The sequence below is a fragment of the Notamacropus eugenii genome, chromosome 2 (genome assembly GCF_028372415.1).
Source record: "Notamacropus eugenii isolate mMacEug1 chromosome 2, mMacEug1.pri_v2, whole genome shotgun sequence".
Taxonomy (NCBI): domain Eukaryota; kingdom Metazoa; phylum Chordata; class Mammalia; order Diprotodontia; family Macropodidae; genus Notamacropus; species Notamacropus eugenii.
The window spans coordinates 68,703,983-68,724,153 of NC_092873.1; the positions used below are offsets into that span (position 1 = coordinate 68,703,983).

General features: G+C 49.9%; 1 protein-coding gene across 2 annotated transcripts in view; it reads right to left on the reverse strand.

Moving 5' to 3' along the window:
- The window catches only part of COL6A2 (collagen type VI alpha 2 chain), a 49,192-nt gene that overhangs the window by 21,937 nt on the left and 7,084 nt on the right, over positions 1-20,171 (reverse strand). For both annotated transcript variants that reach the window (XM_072640792.1, XM_072640793.1), the window contains exons 2-14: positions 17,952-18,101; positions 10,782-11,374; positions 10,283-10,303; positions 8,887-8,952; positions 7,285-7,338; positions 7,136-7,180; positions 5,645-5,671; positions 5,156-5,182; positions 5,014-5,058; positions 3,887-3,940; positions 3,229-3,291; positions 1,429-1,491; positions 925-1,014 (exon numbers count right to left, since the gene is read on the reverse strand). In XM_072640792.1, coding sequence (XP_072496893.1) covers positions 925-1,014; positions 1,429-1,491; positions 3,229-3,291; positions 3,887-3,940; positions 5,014-5,058; positions 5,156-5,182; positions 5,645-5,671; positions 7,136-7,180; positions 7,285-7,338; positions 8,887-8,952; positions 10,283-10,303; positions 10,782-11,374; positions 17,952-18,069 — 1,266 coding nt within the window. In that variant the 5' untranslated portion in view covers positions 18,070-18,101. The remainder of the gene's footprint in view (positions 1-924; positions 1,015-1,428; positions 1,492-3,228; positions 3,292-3,886; positions 3,941-5,013; positions 5,059-5,155; positions 5,183-5,644; positions 5,672-7,135; positions 7,181-7,284; positions 7,339-8,886; positions 8,953-10,282; positions 10,304-10,781; positions 11,375-17,951; positions 18,102-20,171) is intronic.

Consider the following 20,171-nt stretch of genomic DNA (forward strand, 5'->3'; position numbering starts at 1 on the left):
GGGAGAAGGCCTCCACTGCCAAGTAGATAGGGAAGGTAGCTGAGAAAGTGCTCCTGGGACCTTTAAAAATCTTCCATCTGGGACAAAGTCCTATTGCCCCACCCTAGTTATGGCTCTGGTTTGTAATAAGCAAAGTCACAAGAGGACAGATGATGCCCACAGGTATAGTGGCCTTGGACAGTGGCTGATACAGGGGGCACTGATCCTCTAGGAAGCACCAAGAGCTTTCCTTGGGCACCTAGAAGTGGCATGCTGTTACTGCCCTGCAGCTCAGTGGGAGCCCATATGGTTACTAGGAAGCACACTCAGGATTTGTGACAGTACAGGTGGTGCCAGGATATCCTGAGTGCCCTCCAGGTTCAGTCACTTCAGTCCAGTGCTTAGAAAGCGACTGTTGTTGCTGAGAGCTTTGCGTGATGAGGAAAACACAGACTCACAGAACCAAGTGGCCCCTGGCCTCTGGGAGCTTCCAGTCTCTTAAGGTTGAGTTTTTGGACTTGGTGTCCCAGAGATATTTCTGCAGGGAGCAAATACTGATGGATTGGGGGACTCCCAGGAGTAGGGAGGGGGATTCTGAATCTGGGCCTGAAAAGTAGAGAATTTTGACTGCTGCTGGGGGTGGGGTGGGCAGCCCTGGTGGGCACCTTGGAAAAAGGTACATCCTGAGCAGAACCTGGAAAGCAGTGATTCTGAGTGGAGGGGATGAGGGAGCAGGAGGGCAGCATTCCGGGAATGGGGCAGACAGCCTAGGACTCCTGGAAGGCTGGAAGGAGCAGACCTTTGCCAGTTGGGGAAGTAGTTGGCTGTGAGCCCGAGTGCAGAGGGGAATCATGAAAAATTAGCCTGGCAGGGAAGGGGATACAAAGCACCTCCATTCTGCTTGGCAGCGGGGAATCAGAGCTCCTGAAGCTGTCAGGGACCTACCTGCTCTCCCCTGGGTCCTCTGGGTCCTGGGCCTCCCTTGGCTCCCTTTATGCCTGGGCTTCCAGGGGCTCCGTTGTTGCCTTGGTAACCCTTTTTGAGGGGAGAAACACATGTCAACCAACACACGTCAACCTCTCTGCGTGGGTGGGCAGCTGGAAGGGGTGGGGGCCAGGCAGGAGCCCCCATGCTCCATGGCTGGGGTCTGTGCACAGGGGACATGGCAGAGGAGGCCCCTGCTTTTACAGGTATCAGGCCTGATGCTCAGCATACATCAGTCTGTCACAGACCTGGGGGAGTTTTGCCAGTCTGGCAATCCAGCTATAATTCCAAGGTTGGCAGAGTTGTTGAGGCTCAGAGAGGGCAGAGGCCTTGCACAGCAAGCTGACTGGGAGCAAGGCCTTCCTTGACAAGAGAGTGACAGAACAGGCCCCTGTGGTTTCCCCATTAACTCTAGATCTCCTGGGGGGACTTGGCCAGCAGCCTGCAGGCCCCCAAACCACTTACCGGGTTTCCTTTCTCTCCATCCAGTCCTGGGGGTCCTCGGCGCCCTGGGCGGCCAGAATCTCCCTGAAAAGAGGAGAGGATTCAGAAGCAGCTTTCTCTGGAGCCTGAGTGGGTCATAAGAACCTGCCAGGAGACCCCCAAGCCCAGGGCCACTTACTGCCAGCTCAGGGGGCCTGCTCTCAGGACCCATTAGAAAGAAGGGCACCAAGGTGGGACAGCACAGGGCCCCGGAGGCTGGACTGGAGGAGCCTGGCCAGGAGAGGAGGGAAAAGGTAGGAAAGGGGCGAGTCCCCCATCCCTGGAGGTCTTGTGTTTTCTTTTGTAATCTCAGCAGAGAGTGGTTCAAGGCACCCAATGAAGTCTCAATATATAAATGTTTGTAGGTTGACTGATTGTCAGAGATGGTTGAGTAGGTACTCTCTGTCAGGTAAGTCAGTACTTATCTTGGATGGGATTTTAAGGGTCCTCTAGCCCAGCTCCCTCACATTATAGGGAAGGAAACTGAGGCTCTGAAGTTAAGAAATGCCTGGCCCAAGGTCACCAAGGAAGTATATGATAGAGTCACATTTGAACTCAGGTCCTCTGATCCCAGGTCCAGATTGAATGTTCTCCCTTCCCTGGGATATCCTTCCCGGAGGGAGCTGATTGGGTAAATTCTCCAGGTGTCAGGGTCATTTGTGAACAGGCCATCCTTCCTCATCCTGCCCCTACCCAAGAGGGGAGCATTCCTTCATGGAGGAGGAAATGGCCAGATTGGGGAGGGGGGTTTGGATCCTGTCCCTCCAAAATATTCAGAGGAAACTTCACAGAGCTGGGGCATGAGGATGGCTGGGGTTGGCTCACAGCTCAAGACAAAGTGCTTTCCTTATCATGAGCCTGAGAAAGGAAGAGCATTTTCATTTGGTAGATGGGGAAACTGAGGCAGGGGAGGAGGTTAAGTGGCTTTGCAAAGGTCACACAGCTGATAGAGGGAGCAGAAGCCCCACTCCTCTGGCTCTGAGGCCAGTGCCATGTTTAATTCAATTCAGTCCAAACCAGCACATTTCTGATAGGCACAGACCCCGTGCTTGGTACCGGGAGGTGCTGGCGAGACAGCCACCAAGATGAATACAACGGGAACATGGGTAAGGACAGAACATGGAGAACGGGGGGTGGTAAGGAGCATGCATGACTGGGACCATTAGGGAAAACTTCAGGAAGTGGTGCTGATATGGAACCTCAAAGGAAGACAAAGATCTGAAGGCAGGGAGGGAGGGCACATCAGGCAAGGGCAGTGGCCTAGGCAGATGCCATCAGGTAAGAGATGTTGGATGGACTTCATGGGATGGCCAGTAGTCATTCCACTTAGCATGCACATCTGGAGGAGTGTGAAAGAGGATGGAAAGGTAGGTAGGAGTTAGACCAAAGGCCTTTAAAAGACTTTAAATTCGATCCTAGAGGCAGGAGGGAGCCATGGCAGCTTCTTGAGCAGGGGAGCAATGAAGCCCATTTGGAATCTGTGTGGAGGACCGCTGGGGGAGGGGAGACCCATTAGGAAGCTGCTGTAGGTTCCAGGTCAGGAGGGTTTGAACGAGGGTGGTGGTCATGAGTGGAGAGAGGACCAGAGACACTGCCCTGGACTTCACGTTACCTTGTTCTCTACACACAAAAGCTGAGGGTTGCACCCTCAACCATTCTTTCTCATTGGCTGCACCCACAAAAGTTTCATGAGAGGGACAGGCAGGGAAAAGGCCTGGGAGGGCAGGCCCCCAATCCTGACCCTGATTCTGCCTGCTGGGCCTTTTGGGGGACATCACCTACCTTACTGCCCTGGTCTCCTTGCTCTCCTGGGCTTCCGGCTTCCCCTGGGTAACCATCGAGGCCCTGTGGAAGACAGGATCAGGAATGAGAACCCTTGGTCCCTGTGGTGGGTAGGGTAGCTCTACCTCAAGCCCCTCTGTGGTGGATTGGAGTGGGAGGGCTCGGGACATGCCACATGGAGCAGCTGCAGGAGTCCTGAATGCATCCATCATGCTCCATGGACTCGGGGCTGCGCTTGGAGATCTTTTGCCATGGGGAGCCCCTGCTATTGGCTATGCACAAAGCGTCTGGTGCTGGATTCTTCCAAAAGCAAACATTGTGACCTACAGGCTTCGCTTTCCTTTTCTCTACAGCCTGTTCTATTTAGAGCCTTCAGGCACTCCAGACATCACTGGTGCCAACCTGCCCTGCGCTGATGCTGATCACAGCCCCCGTCAGACGTGGGGGACGGCGTGCCCCAGTCCTATCAGGGCTGTATGAGCCAGTCGCTGGGTCTGGCCACCCCCTTGACCAGGCTTCTGACATCATATTTCACTCTAGCCCAGCCTCCACATCTCCACAGGCCATTCCCTGTGTTTCCACCCCCCAGGAAAAGGCTCAAGCTTCTGGGGTGGAGGGCATACTGTGGCACTGGACTCCAACAGAAGTGGGGGCTTACCCTGTCACCGGGGTCCCCTTTGCAGCCAGGGGGTCCGATGCGTCCCCGCTTCCCCTAGACAAAGAGCAAAAGAGATAACATGGAATGAGGAGAGGTTCTGGGATTCTTTTTGGCCTGGGCCTCTGGATGACGCTGTGTGGGGACTTCCTGTAGATCTATGGTCTCAGGAGTTGTTGGGTGCACTGAGAGGCTATGGGACTTGCCCAGGGTCACACAAACAGAAGAGCCAATGGTGGCACTATGTGCCTGGTCCTCTGGACTGCACTCTGGCTCCTGGGCACCATCTGTCAGCAGGCAGGAGGCAGCCTGTCCTCAGAAAGCTTATTGGTGACTGCGCATTCACAGAACAGTCTCGAAGGCATATCTCTGTCTTAAGATTTGCCCTTAGAGCAGGCCTAGGTCTAGGAATCGCTGTCCCTCAGGGGCTCAGGGGCATTTCTGATGTGAGGCTATGAGCCAAAGGTACCCTAGAAGTCACCTTATCTCAGCCCCTCGCTCTGCAGAGTGCTTGACCAGGTGGATGGAAGGGACCTCAAGTCATCAGGGTCAGCCAATTCATTATATAGAAGGAGAAAATGAGACTCAGGAAGGGGAGGAGATTTGCCTAAGCTACTTAGCGTTAAACTCAAATTTCCTTATTCTGAATCTCTGTTATGGGCTCTTCATGGGAGATGTAAAAGTCTCTCACAGCACCACTTTCCTCAGGTCTGGGGAGGGGTAGGTGGCACAAGTAGCTTTCCCTGGGAATATTGCAGACCCACCAAAAGACAGGGTGAGTTTACTGTGGGAGAGACCTAGATTACAGCGGCAGATGAAGGCTTGGCGATCTTGAGGAGGCTGATCATCAGGCCAGGGGCTGCAGCATCATGCTGGAAGGAGGCTAGACCAATGACCAAGGGCCAAGGTCCCTCTCGGCAGGCACTGAGTTAGCAGGACAGCTGTCTGCTTGGGCTTAGCTGGGCTTGGTCCTACCTCAGCACAGGGCTTCCTTGAGCCTCCTGGTTTTATGGTTCCTCTCCAAGGGCCCATTTATCAAAAGGGATTTGGGAAGGGTCCATCCCTCCATGCTTGTGCCATCCTTCCCCTGAAGCCCTGCAGGTGGCAGGGATAGTCATGGGGATCATTACCTTCTGTCCATCTGTCCCGTTCTTGCCTGCCAGCCCTGCTGCTCCCTGGGATGAAGAAAAGGAAGTTACATGCTTGTCACATGTGATTCTCCAATGGAGATAGGGAACATCAAAGAACAGGGTGAGCTGGCTGCTGACTTACCCTTCTTCCATCGCCACCATATTCACCCTGCACAAAAAAGGACATGAGGTTAGGCCCAGCTCTTCTTACACTGTTCAGACTTACTTTCTGGTGGTCGTAGTTCACAGACTTAGAGCTGGGAGGGGCTATCGGGCTTTCTTACCCAACATCCCTTTACAGATGAGGAAACTAATATTCAGAAGGAAAAGTGACTTGCTCAAGGTCTCATAACAAAAGTAAGAGGCGGGGTTTGAACCTAAGTCCTTTGCCTCCAGAGCTATGTTCTTCTTTCTGTAGCTCACACAGCTCAAAATATTCAAGGCTCTTTTTCTAATTCCCCTCCTCCCTAATCTCATTCCTTACCCCCTCCTCCCCCACTAGTATCATTTATGAGCATAATAACTTTACCAAAAATGTTCCTATTTTAAGGAAAGGGGGCTCCCCTGGACGAGGAAGCCCTCGTGGAAAAGGGGGCTTCCCTGACGATGATTAAACCCAGAAAAGTCTTACCTTCTCGCCTTTCAAACCAGGGACACCCTAAAGGCAGGAGAAAAAAAGAAAGATTATAATGAATCCCATTTTGACTAATAAAAGCTACCAAGGGATAGGGGGAAATGGAGAAGATATTGAGGAGAAAATCTGCTTGTGAGGTGGGAAGGAGGAGGAGGAGGCGGAGGAGGAGAAGGAGGAAGAGAAGAAGGAGAAGGAGAAGGAGAGGAAGAGGAGGAAGAGAAGGAGAAGAAGGAGAAGGAGGAGGAGAAGAAGAAGGAGAAGGAGAAGAAGAGGAGGAGGAGGAGAAGGAGAAGAAGGAGAAGGAGAAGGAGAAGGAGAAGAAGGAGAAGGAGGAGGAGGAGAAGAAGGAGAAAGAGAAGAGGAGAAGGAAGAGGAATAAGGACAGGAAGGAGAAAAAAAGAGGAGTAGGAATAAGAGGAGGATGAAGACAAGTCCATCCCACGGGGCCTGGATGTTGGTTTACAATGGTCTGCACACCCTGCCATGGTCTGGTAAGCTGCTTGTTCTCATTTGACAAGAAGAGGATTGTGAGGGCCATCATGGGTAAAGGATCCTCCCAGAGTAATGGAGACAGCCGAGATTCAGACCCAGTCTCTTGAAAGAGACACTGATGGGGGAGAGAAGTGTGATTTAGGCCAGGCTGAGGGACGGTTCATACAGGGTTCCCATTGACTGTCTTCTTGCTGCCTCTTGCTGAGTTTAGATGGCAGAGTCTCTGGTTCTGAGGGGTTGTGTATCCCTGTGCAAGGGGCCTCTTTCTCTCTGATCCCCATTTCCCTCTCCCCCACTTTCAGGATAGTCCCTATGGGGCATTACTTCCGTGGCAACTGAAGCCAGGGCCTTGGGAGAGGGAAGTCCCAGAAGCCTGGGACTGATTTGGGTCAAACTGGCTCGGGCCAAGTTTCTCCAGGCCACTTCAGAGTATATTTGATTATAACAACCGTTTTACCCCCATTTTACAGACATAGAAACTGTTGCCCAGAGGGGTGGCACATCTGAGGCCAGCAGATGATAGAACCAAAGACTATTACGGGGGAGGCTCTGAGGAGAGCTAGTCCTGCCCACTCATTTTAAGAAGCAAATACCGAGGGCCAGAGTGGAGAGGTCAATGGCCCAAGATCAGTATCAGAGACAGAAAAAAGAAATGATCCTTTACTCCCTAGTCTAAGCCTCCCAAAGGCTTGATCCATTATGACACAGTTACTTGAATTTTGGGGCAGCTACTTGATGTTATCCTGGGTCTAGGGCTTGAAGGGACTTCAGAGGCCACATAGTCCAAAAAAAGTCCTCTTTTTACAGAGGAGGAAACTGAGGCCCAGAGAGAGCTGGGGACTTGTCCATGGTCATACAGACAGTAAACATCAAAGGTGGGATTTGAACTCAAGTACCCCATGTGGAACCAGAGCCAACATGTGGTTGATGCTACTGCCCCCCACCCCAAACTTTCATGCCTTATCAGAGACATGCTGCAAGCCCAGAACATTTTACCTTGGGTCCTGGGAAGCCAATGGGGCCCTCGATGCCTGGGTCTCCCTGCAGAGAAAAGACCGAGCAGTTAGTGGGGATGTCACACGTGGCCCCATGCCACACCAGCTCCGTGGTCCTCAGGGAGTGGGAAGAGGGAGTCGGACACTCACCTGCCGTCCTTTCTGTCCAGGTTCACCTGGCTCACCCATGTTCCCTTTGGCACCCTGAAAACCAGCACAAGAAAAGCAATGAGTTGATAGGAATGACCATTTGCCAAGGCTGGCTAAAGCCATTCCAGATGTCGGCCACTTTGAGCCTCTCAACAGCCCATGAGGGAGTGGCTACATTTTCCAGATGATGAGCCTCCAGTCCAAAGAAGGCACATGACTTGTCCAAGGTCATACATCTATTAAGCACTGGAATTGGGCCATTTGGAGCACAGATGTTTCCCGTACTTGGAGGGCTCCCTTTCTCCCTCTCTGACTCCTTCTTTCCCTGGATCCCTCAAGTCCCAGCGAAAATTCCACCTTCCCCAGGAAGCTTTTTCTAATTCCTCTTAAAGCCACTGTCCCTCGTTGGCCCCTGCTTTGTCTTATCTGTGTTTTGTTCGTACGCGGCTGTTTGCATGTTGTCTCCCCATTAGACTGGGGGCTCCCTGAGGGCGGGGACTTCTGCCTTTCTTTGCATCCCCAGTTCTTAACTCAGTGCCTGGCACAGAGTTGGTTCTTAAGAAATGCTGGCTGACCCCATTTGACTCCACATTCCTCTGGCTCTTTGCACTTTATTCTGGCTTCTTGTTAGCTCTCATGTGGAATCTACCCCTTCTGACCCAGTGGGTTCCCCTGGATCTGTGGGTCCTGGCTCTCTGAGATGGCAGCAAAGAGTCCACTTTGTCAGGCCAGGGCAGTGACATCATGTTTAGACTGGAGGGGATCTCTGTTGTCAGTCTGGGTCAGTCCACAGCAGCCCCCACTGTGATGTTCTAAAGACTGGCCAGGGGCTCTCCTTCTGAGAAAGTCTATGGAGGCTCGCTAGAGATCGCTAGAGGTCTGCGTAGAAGCAAAGACAGACTAATTGGCCAAAGGCTTTTTTAGTTCAGCAAAGCAGAGAGTGCCTCCATTTCAAAGCTGCATAAGCTCATCTGATTTTATTCAAGAAATAATTTATGACCTTAACTTTACACAGCAACAAACCAACCATGGCTAATTAGCTGCAAACATGTTGAATTAAACATACTTTACAGCCAATTAAGCAGACTTGATCATCTAATTAGCCATGTTTAGAAAATAAGTGACTCTCCACAACAACAGAAATGTCCACACAGCTCTTCTTTGGTTTTTTCTGTAATTCATTGCATGCTTATATTGTCCTTTCTCTTTTAAAAAGTGAATGCAGACTCAGAGAAAATGCATAGGTGAGAATGGAAACAGGCTAAACTCAGTGGTTCTCAAAGTTAAGAAAAGAGAACACATGATTTTAATCAATCCACATAGACAGTATTCCTTTCTGTTACCTTTCGATGATCAGGAGCAGTATGGCTCTGAAGGGAGCTCTTTGGCTTTCATACAGGCTAATGGATGAAAGGATGGATAGATGGATGGATAGAAAGGATGGATGGATGGATGGATGGATGGAAAGGAAAGATGGATGGATAGAGAGAGGGATGGATGGAGGGATGGAGGGGTGAATGGAAGGGAGGCAGGTCCCAGATCAGGAGGGCTAGCTGAGGACACTGTCCTAATGCTTGGGATGACTGAGTTGTCATGGCTCACCTTCTGTCCTCGATAACCCTTGGGACCAGGAGGGCCTTGGATCTGCAGGCAGCTCACTTTATAGCACTGAAAAGAGTCAGAAGAGATACCGTGTCAGGATGGGTGGACTACCAAGGAAGCCAAACACCTGTCTACACCTTTTCCAAAACTTCTCTAGAAGGGCAGAGAAGTGTGGTCAAGTGATGTGGTCAGTAAGTGAACCCAGAAAGACAGAGGCTAAACCACAGAGTGAGTCCCTGATTGAGACCTGGGTCTGAAGGGCTTATTAAGTAGGTAGGTGGTAGATGGTAGATTTGCCCAACTGACCTCTCCCCTTTCCAGTCCTCTCTTTATTTAATTCCCACAAAGTATATATATATATTAGGAATGCAGTTGCTATAATGTGGAGGCCCTTGAAGTTTTTTTGCTGTTAAGGGGTCCTCATATTCAAAAAGTTTGGGCTTAGAGAGAATGTTACATACCTAGGTATTTCTATTTCTTTAAATCTTACTTCTAATTGCAAGCCTTATTTAATGATGGGCATTTATGTGGACCTGTTTTAACACAGCATTATAATACATAAAATTTAAATTATTATTGAACCAATTAGTTATTTTCTCTTTGTTACTTATCCTATGAGGACCCCAGTTGTTTGAGCTGCGAGACTACTGATATCTTGGAAGCAGCATAACCCTCACTATAATACTCTTCAGAAGAAATGCCTTCTCATGTACTGGTCTTGAAAGTCAAGCCTATGAGATGGCAGCAAAGAGTCCACTTTGTCAGGCCAGGGCAGTGACATCATGTTTAGACTGGAGGGGATCTCTGTTGTTGACTAGTCCAACTCTCCCATTTTACAGATGAACAAACTGAGACCCGGAGAGACAAAACAACTAGCCCAAATCAGACAAGTCTTATCAGGGTAGCCATTCAGCTAACTCTAAAGTCTTCTGGCCCCCAAACAGGGTTCTTCCCACAGCTCTGCACCTTGCTGTCTTCCCAGCTCTGTGAGCAGCAGACAGCCTTGGGGGTGCCTGGCCTCTGAGGCTTGCAGGGTGCTCGGTCTCACATGAGTGCCTGTGGACCCAACCCACTGAACCCCTGTGAAGGACTATCTTACTCTGCTGAGCCTATCGTAGCCTCCTTCTTTCCTGGGCCCATGGGATTGGAAGCACTTAGCCTTTGAGCCCAGGGGCGGGGTCAGAGGCAGGACCTACAGCTCTATCACACCTGCAGGAGTTCAGCAAACACACAGAAAACAGAAATAATGAAGAACTGAGTGATCGTGGAGACTCTGGGTAGGAGCTCACACAGAAAGGCTGTCTCACCCCACATTCTTGGTTTGAGTTGTGCCAGTTACCCTCTCCTGCACCCCAATTACCACTGGATAACAGGCTAGAAAACAGTGCCAACTTACCTCTGAATATGCTTCGTGTTTCTGCCAGGAGGGAAATAAAAAAGCAAAACTGGTTAAATTCATTATGGAAACATGGTCACACTGAGACTACTACATTGGACAACCACCCCAAGCATTTTTTTCACTGTGTTGGCATGAGCGCAATGACTTGTTTTTTGGAGAAGTCATTCTGCTAAGTCTTGGTCCAGAGCTCCCCCATCTCTGAGCAGTGCATTGGACGGGGGACCCTGGATTGAGCCTTCCAGAAAGAAGAGAAAGCAGGCAGGCATTGTCCTAGTCAGGCTGACTAATTGCTCACAGCGGCACCATGAGGCTGGAGGGAGCAGCCCCTGTTTGAGAGGGGTCCAGGGCTCTTGCCCTGTAGTATCTCCCTCCCTCCCCCCGTGCTTACCCCCCGAGGATGCTGGGAGTTCGCAGCCACCCAGCTTGGGACCCGCAGTGGTGGAATTGGAAGTCAGATCTCCAGAGCCATCCATCCCTCCCAGATCCATCCCCTTACCATGACCTGGATGATCCTGTCAATAGTGTCTTGGTCAATAGATAAGTCCTCCTTGATGGTGAGGTAGTTGTTTCGATATAGCTCATGGGGGAGGTTGGCGATTTCCCGAAGACCATGTTCATTCTTGTTCTGGTTGAGGGCCACCGAAAAGAGTTTGATGCCCATGTCCCGGGCTCTCTCAGCCTGCATCTTGATGCCACCACATGGGCTTCCAGTTACATGCCCATCAGTGATCACTATAGCAAAGTTGATGCCCTTGCTGGGGTTTCTCATGATTTCCTGGGTCATATTGGCGATGGCACAGTCTGTGAAGGTGCCTCGGCGGAAGGACCTGATTTTCTGGAGCCTGGATTTGAAGGTGGCTTCATCGCTGCCCAGGGGGCTGAAGATCTCCACCTCATCAGAGAAGTGAAGACCTCCATAGTGCCAGCTGATGGCCACCTGGTCACGGTAGTTGTGGTTCTTTAGTTCACTGGTGAACTGGAGAAGGAACTGCTGTGTTTGGCTCAATAGGCTGTCAATGGGAGACTGCATGGTCACGCTCTCTGAGGTGTCCAGGACAAAGTACACATTGATGGGGCAGTCTGTTTTCTCTGCATGGGAACAGAAGATTATAGCTGTCTATCAACGGCACCCTCTAAAGCTTAGCACCAAGCAAGAACAGTGGCCAACATTCTGGGTCCCATTCTACAGGCCTTTCCCCACATGGTCAATCAAAAGATGAGTGGACTCAGTGGGGGACAGTGCAGAGAGCCCTGACTTGGCCTCCAAGGACCCAGGCCTGATCCTCACTTTGGCCCTCCCTAGGCAGGTCACTTAGCCCACCTACCTCAGCTTCCCCATCTATAAAACAAAGGGCTAGAGGGCCTCTGGGGTCCCTTCCAACTCCAGATAGAGGGAGGAGTCTCCCAACCAGCCTATGAGGTGCCCACCGAGGGTCTTATTTTCCCCATTTTGAAGATGGGTCATTGAGGTTCATCAAAATTCAGGGACTTGACCAGCCTCCCTCGCCCCAGCCCCATATCTGGCATCACAGGCTGGATGGGAGCCCAGGTCTTCCTGGCCCCAAGACAAGTGCTCCAGTCACTGTTCCACACCCAGAAGGGCTTTGATGAATCACTGCCTGACAGCATCTTTCTATATATGAGCATTGGCTATAGTGCTTTCTCAAGGGCACGTTCTAGGATCGATGAGGGGAGACATGATGTCAAAGGACAAATCAGGAGACTGTAGCAAAAGTCCAGGTCAGGGTGAGGGGGTGGGAGGATAAGGGCTGTGGACACAGAGCTGAAGTATCTAAAAAAGTCATTAGGCCTTTGTCTTCACTTGAGGTTTGAGGAAACTGAGGACCAGCGAGGTGAACAGCCGGCCCAGGGTCACATCCACATACTGATATGAATGTGCCCATGTATGTGTGTATATATCACATGTCTATAGATACATATGTGTGTCTCTTTCCTGCCTCAAAATCTGTCTACGCAGACATACCTACATACACATGCACGCAGGATCAACGGTCATCTCTTTGCAAATGATCTTCAGACCTATGTATCCAACCCCGACCTCTCTTCTTCTCTATATCCCTAGCACTTAGCACATGCTGGTTGGCTGACACCTCACATCAATCAATCAATAAGCATTTATTAAGTGCCTATGGTGTTCTGGGCACTATGCTATACCCCGCCTCTGAGGAGCTTCCATTCTCATGGGAGAGACAACATGAAAATAAACAGATACAGAACCAGTGATACTCAAGATAAGTAGGGGACAATTAACAGAGGAAAGGAATTCAGAAAGGTTGGGAAGGCTTCCAGTGAAAGATGAGATTTTAGGAGTGACTTAAAGGAAGCCAGAGAGGTCAGCATCAGAGCAGAGGGGCAGAGTGTTACAGGTCTGGGGGACAGCCAAAGCTGACTAAGGAAGGGTCTTGGTGGGAAAGCCAAGAGGCCAAAGAGGGTGTGTAGGGGAGAAAGAAGTCAGAAGGAAAGGTGGGGATGGGGGTGTGGAGTGATTTAGAGCTTCAATCCTAGAAGCAATAGGGAGTCACTGGAGTTTATTGAGTGAATGAGTGTGTGTGTGTGTGTGTGTGTGTGACATGATTGGACCTGTGTTTTAGGAACATTACCTTGGTGGGCTGGAGTGGGGAGAGACTTGGGGCAGCATCACCTCTTGGACATCTCAAACTGGTGGACCTCTCAAACTCAATAGGTCCCAATCAGAACCCATTCTCTTTCCCCTGAATTCCCTTCCCCACCTTCTAAACATCTCTATTGCTACCAGAGACACTAATACTCCCTAGTAAGCCAGGATGACTTCTGGAGTCCTTCTGGACACCTCCCTTGTCCTCACTCTACATATGCCGTCTCTTGTCCCCTCCCATCATTCCTACTTGCCGAATCTCTTGTTTATGTCTCCTCTCCTCATATCTCATCACCGTACAGCTCAACTTAGGTTTGGACACTGCACCTTCTTCCCCCACTCTCAGTGCCTCTCCTCTGTGGGTGGAGGACTGGAGGGCGGAGGCTTAAGAAGGGCTCCCACAGCCTTCCTTTAGAGAGGGCTTTGCTTGGCTCTGACTCCATGGAACATGATGCCCTCACACTGGTGACCCCTCCCCATTACAGCTGGGTGTTGTCTTCCCTGATTCAATTAGAAGTTTCTGGAGAGCAGGAACTGGCTTTCTTTTCTTACTTGTGTCCCAGGAATTTAGTGCAGGGACTGGCACTTCATTGCTACTTATGGAATTGAAGAATTGAATTGAACTTCTCCTCTATCTCTGGTAGATTATAAAATTCTTGCGAGCCAGGGTCATGCCACTTTCTTTTCAGTCAGCCAACATGCATTCAGAGAGTCTCTGGCGGTGTGTGCCCAGCATTGGGCTCATTGAGGGTGACAATGTGGCCTCCTGTGCAGAATTGCTCCAGAAACCTTCCCCCTTTCTTCCTGTGGCTTCATGAAGGATGCCCTCAAAGTGTGCCTAGCCAGTCTCCTCAAAGCGTCCAGGGTTTTCCTCTTCTCCTTCAAAAGGTAAGAGCGTGCATATAGGGATCTGTGCGTCTGGAGGTCTCTTGTTTGTGGGAAAGGATGTCAACCGGGCTTTTCTCCATTCTCTTGGACCTGACTCCTTGTCCTCTTGTGTGAGAGGTCATGTGGTACAGTGGATAGGGCTCTGGCTTTGGAAAGAGGACCTCTGCCCAGGCCCCTGCTCCTGTCCCCGGTTATGACACTGCCTGGCTCCCAACGCAGATCCAGCCATTTCACTTTCTTTGGTTGTTCTTGGGATTGACCTCGGCAGGGTCTGGCTTCATTGGCTCAACCACCGAGATTTCTGCAGCTTTGTGTTCCTGTGCAGTCTTCCACTACTGGTGAGGCAATGCTGCTTTTAATCACAGAATCACTGAATACCATGACTGGGTGTGACCTCCCCTGGTTCCCCATCCCTGTCTGATGGTGGCCCCACCTTTGTCTGAAGAGTGCCAGCAAGAGGGAAGTCAGGACCTTTCGAGGCAGCCCCTTCTCCTTTGAGGAACTCTCATTGTTAGGAAGGTTTTCTTTGCATCGAATTTCAATTTGTATCATTGGATTTTTCCTCCATTGCTCGGAGTTCTGCCCCCAAAGACCAACCAGAACCAGTGGGATCTCACTTTAACACAAGGACAGTCCTTCAAAAGTTTAAAGACTGCACTCTACATTCCAGACTTCCAATTCTTTCACATCTATTGAGAGCCTTCATACAGTGGGTGCTTAATAAATGCTTATGACTGATCGCTTCACCTTTCTCTGGGCTTTCTCCAAATCTTCTGAGAATTGAGCTCCCAGAACTGAATGTGACTTGGTGCTCCAGGGAAGAACCCAGGGGTACCCCAGGAGCCATCCCTCTCTGAAGGCTGCCTCAGATGGCACTAGCATTCCTAGTAGGGCACGTCACACTGGGTTGTACTGAACTGGCCATCTGCCACAATCCCAGGATCTTTTCCAGATGAAGGGCTGTCTAGGACATCTCTTCCATTTTGTGAAGCTGATGTGCCAAATGCTCCGTTTGCCCAACTTAAGTTCATCTTTTCAGATCTGAACCAAGATTGTCATGGATTAATTTCTTTCTGGGTCCTGATGCCTGTCAGGTCAGCTTTCCTACCAAGCTGGATGTCTCCCTGTACATCTGAGCAGCATCTCCTCTATCTCATTGTCTAAATCATAGAGAAACACACCAAATAACCCAGGACTAAGGACAGCTCCCTGGGGCACTGTCCCCAGTTCTGTGCTGGTAAGCGTTTAACAACTGGCTCTCCAAGAAAAAAAACAACATTGTTTTAACCTGAGTCATCCACATTCTCTCTGTCACTTTACTAAGTCTGGGCAGTTAACCAAACAATAACTCAAGCCTTGATTTATAGTGTTTGCTGATTTCCAAGGTCTAAGTATTTACACTGACTATCTAACAATAGTGGGATTGTACAAGGGGGTGCCACAGTGCACAGGACACTGGGCCTGGAGTCAGGAAGATTCCTTTCCCTGAGTTCAAATCCAGCCTTAAACTCTTAGCAGTTGTTTCACCCTGGGCCAGTCACTCAACCCTCAGTTTTTTCATCTGGTAAAATAAACTGGAGAAGGAAATTTCAAACCCCTCCAGTATTGCTGCCAAGAGAACATCTGAAATGACTGAACAACTGGGCCTGTACAAGGTGGCTCTCGTACACCCTGCCTCCATCTCAAGTGACATGGAATCATATGTGACTGTTCTTTGTGTGTGGCCATTTGCCGAGTTCTGAGTCTTGCTGTCTAGATTACCGGCATGTTCATTGACATGTACAGCACTTCTATCTTCCTAGCAGAGAGGTGGATCGGTCGTTATAAGCCTGGGGCTGGAATCAGGAAGACTCGAGTTCAGTTTGACCTCAGACACTTAGACTAGCCATGTGACCCTGGGCAAGTCACTTAAAATCTGTTTGCCTCAGTTTCCCTCTCTATAAAATAGGGACAATAACAGCCTCTGCCTTTCAAGTCTGTTGTGAGGATCAAATGAGATAACAGTGACAAAGTGCTTAGCCCAGTGCCTGGCACATAGTAGGAGTTAGAGAAATGTTAGCTATTATGATTATCTTCCTCCTTAATGCTTTACAAATTCATCTGGGCCCCCAAGGCAGGGTTGCCCTTGGCTGACATGACAAAGAGGTGGGATATTTAATGACTGAGTCAGTTTCTGGGCTCTTCTGACCTCCCAAGTATCTTCTCAAAGAATGTGTTTATGCCACAAAGTTCTTGGATGCCTGATTAGGTCTTCTAGATGCCCAATGAAGGGCAGGATTTGAAAGATCCTATTGAGCCAGAAATGCTTTGAGTCAGGTCCCAGGGATAGGCTATGTCTATTGTCTGAGGTTGTCCTCGCTAAATGCAGAAAAACTCTTTACCACAAACAGGAGATGAATTCTCAGGAACCCAAGAAATCCTTAAAAGACCAAGGAAGCTCAGGCCTGGTCAGCATCCTCTGGTTGTTGTAGGTATCATGAAAGGCTGACAGAAGATCAAGGGATAAACATGGCATCACACTGAGACTATCTGTGAGCCTCCATCTACTGAAGTATTGCTCCAATGAATGTGAGACCTTTGTCCAGTGGCTGATGATTTAGAAACATGGCTGGGGCACCTGAGCTATGCACATGTTGACATTCTTGCTATAAGTGAAGTCTGAAGATGTTAGGATTGGATGGAAGGAAGGTCCATACTCATGGAGGTCACCAAAGAACCTGGCAGAGTTGTTCTCATTAAGCCCGAAAGGCAACAAGACAGATCTTATCATGGGAAGCCTGGTAACCTGTCCTTGTGGGTCTCAGAATGAGAATAAGCAAATAGACCACTATGAACCTTATAAGGCATGAAGAGGTGGAGACATCACAACTTGAGAGTGATCTCTGGCACCGGAGGTCTTTGAGTAAAGGTGGCATGGCCATTTGTTGGCTGTGGTAGAATGGAGATCCTTGGCCAGGTGGGGCTGGGCTATGTCTCCTCTAATGCCCCTTCCATCTCTGGTATTCAAACCAAACCACTCTATCCCTTAATATTTTGTGACTACCATAAAGGCAGATACAAGGGAAGCTGGCAAATGCAATGGTGAAGAGTATGGTTGTGGATTGTTCAGATCTGGTTTTGTGATCATCACAGATTGCTGTTTGCTTCACAGGGAATTGGTTTTCTGATGCCTGAGTGACTGTGGGTTCTCTCTTTGGCTGCAGGACTCCAGGGTCTTGGAGTGCTTGTGCTTAACCTTTGATATGTTTGCTATAAAGTCAAACGCTTTGATTGATATTCCTTTGCCAAAGGCACCAGACACCTCATGGTTCTTCTCTCATGGGGCAGAGAAGGTGCCCTTAGGTGCCCAGGACTATACTGGAATCCCAGCTCTTCTACTTACTGCCCATGTGACCATGGCTTAGCCACTTGAGTCCAGATAAGCTTCATTTTCTTCAAGTGAGAAAAGATGGGTTTGGGCTGGAAGACATCTGAGTTTCCTTCTGGCTCTCAGATTCCTGCTATTCCAGAGTCTACATTCATGATGATTATAATATCAATGGCAGGAAGAAGAAGAAGAAGAAGAAGAAGAAGAAGAAGAAGAAGAAGAAGAAGGAGAAGGAGAAGGAGAAGGAGAAGGAGAAGGAGAAGGAGAAGGAGAAGGAAGAAAAGGAGAAGAGGAGAAGGAGGAAGAATCTGGAGGATAAAGTAGTGAAGAAGAGGGAGTAGGAGAAGAGGGGAGGGAGAGACAGAAAATGACCTCACTCAGCACTGTGGTGGCACTGTTGCTTGGGTCCCTGGTCCTGCCCACTGGAGGATTATCAGCCAGAAGAATTTGTTAATATTCCTAGAACTTCTCGAAAGAGCCTTGGGTTTAGCACCAGAAAATGTAACTTAGAATCCTAGCTTTGCCAGTCACTAGCTGTGGGACCTTGGGCAAGTTACATCATGCCTCAGTTTATTCCTCTTTAAAAGGAACGCTTGATTGTGAGGGACCTTAAGGTCCTTTCCAGCTCAGTTGCTTCTTGTGTCCATTAGGACTTTCTATGGCTTCAGTTAGGGGCGGGGAGAATGAGCAGGGGACCAGAGGGGACAGTAGCTGGATAGAAAAGGGTCCGAGTTAGGGACCCTAGTGTCTGGGCAAGGCTTCTGCCACGCTGTTACCTGGGCAGTTGTTGGTTCTGTCTGTGGTGTTAATATCATACAATGCTGTTTGTGGTTGGACATGAAGGGGGCCCAGAAGGCCCCAGACCAGGAGTGTGGCGAAGAGCTTTTGGAACATCTTTGAGGCTCCACTTCAAGGGGATTTTCCTCCTGAGAAAAAAGAAAAAGAAAGAAAGGTCAGAGTAGTCCTGATTTCCATTAATTCATTACAGGATTGATCGGAACCCTTTTTGGGTGCTTGGTTCACTTCTCTTCCTCCTTTCTTTGGCTGCTGGCCCTTTGGCCTTAAGAGTCCCATCATGATCACTCTGACCATGAGATCTTCCACTTGGGGGTAGCCAGGCAGGTGGAGAGGGAGGGAGTCCATCAGCAAAGTCAGTCAGGTTGGCAAAGGTCAGGGGAGGAGGAGGGAAAGGGAGGTACGGAAAGGGGGAGGGGGAGGAAGGGGGAATATCCTCAGGGCTGCACAGAAAGGGTTCCAGGAGCAGCCAAGTGCCCTGGCCCATACTGCCCCAGGCCTGTCAGGGGCAGCTCAGTCTGGCCTTGCAGTCTGGCCAGTTCAGGGGCTGGAGAAGTGAAGACAGGAGACTCACCAGAAACATAACTTCTGTGTCTCTAACTTTACTCAGGCAAAGGGGTGTTTGAACACCTTTAGCATCCCTAGGATCTCACTTCAAATCCTCTCAAGGCCAAAGGTGGACACAGACACTCTTCCTACTGTGGATTTGAAGACCCCTGTTGGCCTCACTCAGTCCCACCTCTGTACCTTTGCTCATGAGTACCTTTAGATCAGAATCGAGAGGCTTCCCTGAACTTCAAGGCTCATTAGAGGAAGTAACATGCCCAAGGTCACAGAGCTGGGAAATGAGAAGGGCAGGATTTTAACCCCTCAGACTTCCTCAAGGTTGTCTTCATTGAGAGGTCACCTGGGGGCCTCAGGAAACCCAGCTTCAAACCACGGCTCTGTCCTTTACCAGCTACATGACCTTGGGTCGATCACTTCCCATTTCAAGTCATGGTGTTCTCACTTGTAAAATGGAAATCACAGATGGAGAGCTGGACAGCCCCTTCTCACCACCTTCCATGTCATTTCTGGTCCTTGAGGACAGTCCTGGCATCTGCCTTAGACATTCTACTCTCCTCATCAGCCTGCATGCAGGAGGTGAGTGATCCTAACCCACACCAAAGGGCTCTCTCCAAAGGTACTAGTGATCCCTTAGTCGCCACAGCTGCTGGTCCTTTCTCAGTCTTGGGCTCTGCTTGGAGGGCGGGGGACCCCCTCGCCTTTCGAATCATCTCACCTCTATGGGTTTTCATGCCCTTCCTCTTTCCTGGCTCAACATCTTCTGGTCAGGCCTTCTTAACCTCCTTTAGTTAAGGATCCCTGGGGGCTGCATATTTACTCAGAATACCACATACCCACGTCACCTATGTTTTATTGTATTTGTATTTACTGTATTGTAAACATCTTGTTAAATATTTCCCAATTACATCTTAGTCTGGTTCAGGCCAAGCTTGGATGTACTTCAGGCCATGTGGCTCTTCTGACTTCTGATCTACACACATGTGTGACTGTTCCACATGGTTCTCCTCCCCTCCTCTCCCCTCCCCTCCCCTTCCCTCCCCTCCCCTCCCTTCCCCTCTCCTCTCTCTCCGTCTTTGTCTCTGGCTCTCTGTGTGTCTGTGACCTCATCCTTTCTTCTGGGTTAACTATCGTCTTTATGCAGATACTCCCAGGTGTGTGAATTGAGTCTGTCCCACTCGATGTGTCCATCATGCATCACCCGTGGTCTACTAGACAGTCCGGACTGGATGACTCTCGGCCTCCTTGAAGGCAGGAGATCCCAAACAGCACTCCTCATTTCCTCAAGGCCCTCCCCTCTCCCCAATATCCCCACTTCCATTGCAAGCAGCATCATCCTTCCAGTCCCCCGGCAGTTCCCAGACTTCCCTCTCCCTCCTGGTGGCTACTACTTCTCCCTACAGATATGGCCCCTCTTTTCCACTCACACTGCCCCACCTCCTTCCCTTATTATTGCCTCCATCGCCTTGCAGGTGTCCCTGCCTCTCCTGCCCCTCCCCATCCTAGCTGCTGCTGCCCTCATGACTTTCCTCAGGCCCAGTTCAGACCATGGAGTCCAGTCTGTACAAGTGGCTTTCTAGAATCAAACGTAAACTCTCTTGTTCAAATTTCAAAGCCCTTCCCGAGCTGGCTCCTAC